Source organism: Rhipicephalus microplus, chromosome X (genome assembly GCF_043290135.1).
Source record: "Rhipicephalus microplus isolate Deutch F79 chromosome X, USDA_Rmic, whole genome shotgun sequence".
Taxonomy (NCBI): Eukaryota; Metazoa; Arthropoda; class Arachnida; order Ixodida; family Ixodidae; genus Rhipicephalus; species Rhipicephalus microplus.
Genome location: NC_134710.1, coordinates 498250379 through 498255496, shown reverse-complemented (window position 1 = coordinate 498255496; position 5118 = coordinate 498250379). Strand labels below are relative to the sequence as shown.

The 5118-nt window shown below is 46.6% G+C and overlaps 1 protein-coding gene across 4 annotated transcripts; it reads right to left on the bottom strand.

The window, feature by feature from the left end:
* Positions 1–1002: 1002 nt before the first annotated feature.
* On the bottom strand, positions 1003–4899 carry LOC142776736 (uncharacterized). 4 transcript variants are annotated; one of them, XM_075880972.1, is made up of 8 exons: positions 4650–4899; positions 3609–3738; positions 3304–3479; positions 2791–2850; positions 2660–2719; positions 2493–2597; positions 2324–2437; positions 1003–2026 (listed from the first exon to the last, which is right to left on the bottom strand). In XM_075880972.1, the coding sequence occupies exons 2-8, from the start codon at positions 3722–3724 to the stop codon at positions 1791–1793; spliced, it is 867 nt and encodes a 288-aa protein (XP_075737087.1). In that variant the 5' UTR covers positions 3725–3738; positions 4650–4899; the 3' UTR covers positions 1003–1790. The 4 variants fall into 4 exon arrangements, with proteins under 4 accessions (XP_075737087.1, XP_075737088.1, XP_075737089.1 ...); XM_075880973.1 differs by lacking the exon at positions 4650–4899 and having other exon boundaries at positions 3609–4639; XM_075880974.1 differs by lacking the exons at positions 2660–2719; positions 2791–2850.
* Positions 4900–5118: the final 219 nt, after the last annotated feature.

The following is a 5118-nucleotide window of genomic DNA, read 5'->3' as shown; positions in this document are numbered from 1 at the left end:
AGCCGAGCAAGTAACAATGTACAAACTTAAGCCTCAGGGAAAGAGATGGGCGAGCCGTTTGAAGACACTTTAATTACGGGCGAACAATGGTCCCAATGCTTCCGGTACTTGATGAGCCGATGTCCAGACCAAGTCTCAACGTTTTCATGCACTTCGGTGTCTCCCGCAAAATTCTCCGTAGCCGCCGCTTCTTCGTCATTCAACGCTGCGGGTGGCCATCCGCGCAGAACGCAGTAATGAGCTCTGGAGCCAGGGAGGCTGACGGAAAGTTAGGCCGGACCCGGCACAGGCGCTGCGGCAGGGTCGCATTCCCCGAACCAAGAAAAGGTGCTCTGCTGCTCCCACATGCCACAAATCTGAAGGGTGCTCGCGGATTATTTCCACCGCACACTGTCACACTGTCTGTAGACGACAAGGCGCCGCCCGGTCCAACGTTACTTGAACCAGGTCCGTTTCGCAGCTCCTCGCACGCGCCGGCACGAGCGGCTGACGCGTGAACTAATGGCGCTGCTGTTCCGTCTTGCTTCACATACCACGCCGCGCGTCGCGACGCGCGGGTTGCCGCTTAGACACGACAACACCATAGAGATATAAAAAAAAAGGTTAAGAGTGGACATTCCCGTAGACCCCAGCGGCCCAATCAACCCTAGCACACCTGGTGGTTGGTGAGAGCAAGTGGCGTGCGCTTCCTGTTTCAGTTTCACTGGCGCAAATTTTGAATTACTTTGCGTAACCGACGTTTGGCTATGACCAAAGTTCATGATTTCAGACCACTTTTCACCGCCCAAATGGATAGTTTTTGTAGGTTGTTTTGATTTAGCGATTCCCTGGCACGTTTTGTTCAGTGGTTCGTGCGAATTGGTCGTGACGTAATTTTTATTTCGATCAAGTTACAATAAAAAGAGATGCAGCTAATGATAATTCACTACGGTTTTATTCATCGAGCTTGTGTTTTTCTTTTGGAACAAGTGATCAATGTATATATCAGTCAAAGAGACAGAGTATCCGCAATGTTTTATTCAAAGGCAAGGTAGAGTCTGAGAATATAAAAAGCACAATATGACAAAGGTAGACAACAAATGCATCTCGCCTTACAAATAAATTGTAACAAATAAAGAGAGAACACAGACATCGCACACATCGCTAGAGTTGGCAGAAACCGAGAAGCTGGTGAAGTATGACACACCGGGACAGTGGGAAAGTAAGGATCTATGGCAAAAACACAGCGCACAATGCCGATGAAGAAGGAAGAAGTGACATATACACAGCAATGAAGTCGTGAATCACGCCTGGGGTTAACCGAAATAATGCATAGAAATAAAGAGCACACATAAACCACACGACACAATATAGCAGAAAGGCAAAGGTGCAGTGTGCTGGCTGTGCTTAAGAACAGCTAGCCCAAAATGAAAAAAAGCAGACTTGATGCCTGCTTGTCCTCAGAAAGGTAGGGCTTTGCAGCTTGCTCACTACGTGAAAGACAAACTTTATGCTACAACACTGGCAGGTCTTGTGGCTCTTCTTATGCGTCGCTTTCATCAAAAACTTAAGATCCCAAGTGATTTGCGTCTGGGTGCTGCTGTGACGCTTGCGAGCTAAAATAGATTGTAGTCATCACTTATCCTGAATTGTGGACCTTGATTGGTGCTACGGGAGTGGCATTACAGGGCTAATAAATAGCAGAAGGAAACCACTTTGGCTCATTATTTTTCACAAAGGCTCTACATCGTACGTTATCACTTACAAGCTATATAAAAACAAAATTGCAGCGTCCGCAGCCTTATCAAACGCTACAAGTTTGGGTATTCTTTTGAAAATTTTGATGGGCGAGATGAGGAGGTTGATGAGAAGCTAAATTGCGGTCGAATAACTCCAAGGGCCTTTGAAGTCGATGACGGTGCTTGGTCAGGCTGTCTCCGCAGTCTTTTGATAGTTTTCCGCTGTGCTGCTACTTTGGCTTGCAGATGTTTAATGGTTTGCTTGTATTTCATTGATGGAGACATTGTCGCTGGCACACAGCAATGCACTGCAATAAACAAAAAAATGGATGTAAAACGAAAGAACAACTAATCCCATACGAGCACTTTCCTCGCTCTTTCAGACCCAAGGTGCACAACTTTCTGTGGTGCAAAGTTTTCGATTCCACTACCTAAAAACAAACCATTCACAATGTTGACAATGCACAAAAAAAAATTAAAATCACTGAGAGCCCACCCTTACATTTTGTAAGTGCACACGTAGTGTCCTTTTGAGGATAGTTTCCTCAGAATGTCCTAAACATAAAATAGCACATTAAAAACAGCTGCAATAAAAGCATAGTCACCATTTTCTCTGGGGCACTCAGGCGTGGAGCTGTTGGCGGAGACGTCTTCTGGAGGATTTTGTGAAGCTTGTTCAGTGCCTCGGACAGTGCTGTCAGAACAATCTTGCGAGCGGCCTGCGGAAGTCTCTATATCAATCCACTCTGGTGTTGAAGTGAACACACAACTTACCGGTCACACAAGTTCCTTTTGTGACAGCTGAACGACTGGTTAAGGTTTTCCCCGGCAAGACGAAGTCAGCAGAAATTCTTTCACCAGCTACAAGGGAGCTGCCACCTGTAGAGGTTTGGTTAACAGTCAATTTGGGTAAAAAAAAGAAATCGCGACACTGAACGCACCCTGCTCATCGGGGCACCTCAATGTGTGAGAGCCGCTTTTTGAAGCCTCTACCGCAGGTCCTGAAGAAATGAAATTACGACAATGTGTCTGTAAGAGGCTTAAAATAACACAAACTGAAGCTCATCCGCACCTTGCAGTGCAGCTTCTGCAGTCATGTCACAGTCACTATTTGAAGCGACGCTCAGAGAACCTGCATATATGTGCAGTTGGTACAAGTTACAAAGCTTGTAGCATGGGGAAACTTAAACAGCTCTTTCAAACGTATAAATTGGTCGAACGTAGAAGAAAAGAGAAGGCACCAACTAGAAAACAATTTGTGATTTTTGGAATTATCAACAGTGCCAGCTTTCACTGATGAAAGGTATATGTACATGTGCCCTCAGGCTTGAAGATAACGTGAAATAGCCCTTTAAAGTCTTTCAAAACAAGTTGTGCAGGTCAAGAGCATCAAAAAATGACAGAAATGTAAAGCTGCTGTTAGGAAGTTAATAGCCCACAATTCACAAAATTTAAGACTTTCCAAATGTTACTTCTATAGTGAGGTTTCTCCATCGGCTACAAAGATCTTCGCGGTTAACTGTCGCCACTGATTCAATACAAGTGGCTGCTATTGCAAATATTTGAGTTTCAGTCAATCACTTACATGGTGCAGCTGGTTGCACAGTGGGAACAGCCATTCTTGTAAGCCTTGTGTGCCCAGGGTCCATGAAACTTTGAGCAGTAAAATGGTCGCTACAAACCCTGTACGTTGCGTACAATAGGCTGGCCGGCTTACTCAGGAGATCATCGCGTCCAGCATACTGCATCCATGCTTTCATCCTGCATTGGCAATGAACTATCAACTGAAAGGGGAAGTGCTTGAATAGTGATTTTTTATTGTTACCCTCACTGAGCAAGTATGAACCGTAAGCCTAAAGACATGCAAACCATACAAAAGCTTTAACACACCTGCCGTCCCGTGGTATGCGGAAGAAACTCGTCCCAGGCTTCTTGTGGGTTCTGCCATTGTTGAAGCACCACGATACACAGCAGTAGCTGCCGTAGCTTGGACCGCCGGACGGCATGGCATCAGCGCAGTCTGAAAATGTTAGTAAGTGGATGCTTCGCTGTCAAATTACGAAAAAGATATGTGCACGTCATAAGTGTACCAGCAAACCCCTTTGAATGATTAGCTAATCGATGCACAATACAAAACCAGTGATACATCTCTGACCCATAAAACTCTGACTTACAAAGATAGACGTCAAGACCACGTACAAAGATATTCAGAAGTTTCCAGGCCGCTATCTCTTGTAATGCAATGGTATCGCGGCCTGGGAACTTTAGAACACCTTCGTGCGTACGCAGTATCAGCAGTACATTGGGAAGAAAAATCGTAGTTGAAATTTGTGCGGTAAAATTATATTGGAAACGTCAAAAAAATTTGTGAGCAGCTTGCACTAGTGGCACAAGGCTAGCGAAGAAACGAAGATGATGGCCACTTGACTAGTCCAGATTTGCCTCCGGCACACCAAGAATTATTCGTGTTCCGAGCCTTCGGGAAACGCGTCGTGAAGCATGCGAGGCCCAGCGAACGCTTCTCAATATTTTGCACCGTGCCTATGACCTAGCTGCCCAGCTATGTTCAGCGCACAGACGCTCGCGTCCGTGGCAGACGCAGCACGCGTCGCCTCGGCTTGACGCCGTGCCGCCTTTGCTATACTGCATACATTGCACAATGTTCCCGTCTAGCCGCCGCATAGAGCCGCAAACTTTCTTTGTAGCGAACCTCCCCGTCCTTACAAGCTTCAGAAAAAGGTTACAACTGCGTGAATGAGACACCACGTAAGAAACAAACTCGAACACACGAGGCGCAACATGTGTGTGTGCATCCTTCTATGTTTGTTGCATGGTGTCTTATTCGCGCAGGTGTAACCGTTTTCTGAAAAAATGACCCAACAAGCCCAACAACATGTCATTCAACAAGCTTCGCTTGAAAACGTGCCTCACCTGTTATCTCACGCACGAAAACGCCGACGCAGCCGACGTTGACGAAAGCTTGCCGCTGTCAGTCATGCATGGGCTTGTCGCTGGGTGGATGACAGTACGGCTGAAGAAAAATAATCGCGTAAGGTGTGTTGAATAAATTGTTTTTAGGCAGAGACTGCTGCGCCGCGCGTTGCACAAGCTACCCCAACACAGAAACGGCTGCTGCGCCGCACAGAAGTGACGTCATGCATTTTCCGGTTAGGCACGTTGTTTCAATCATGACCTACTACACTCCTGACCTGTTCAGATAGCGGGGTTCCTATGGGAGCGCGTGTCCCCGCTCTCGTTCAATCGCTCGCCGTAGGTGGCGCTACCTATAACCTGTTCGTCTGCTACTGTGCGGCCGGCAGGAGGGCGACGGACTGATACCATGCGTCTGCTTCTGTGACAAACTGCCTATACGTGTGATTGTTTTTTGCTGAAAAGGCTA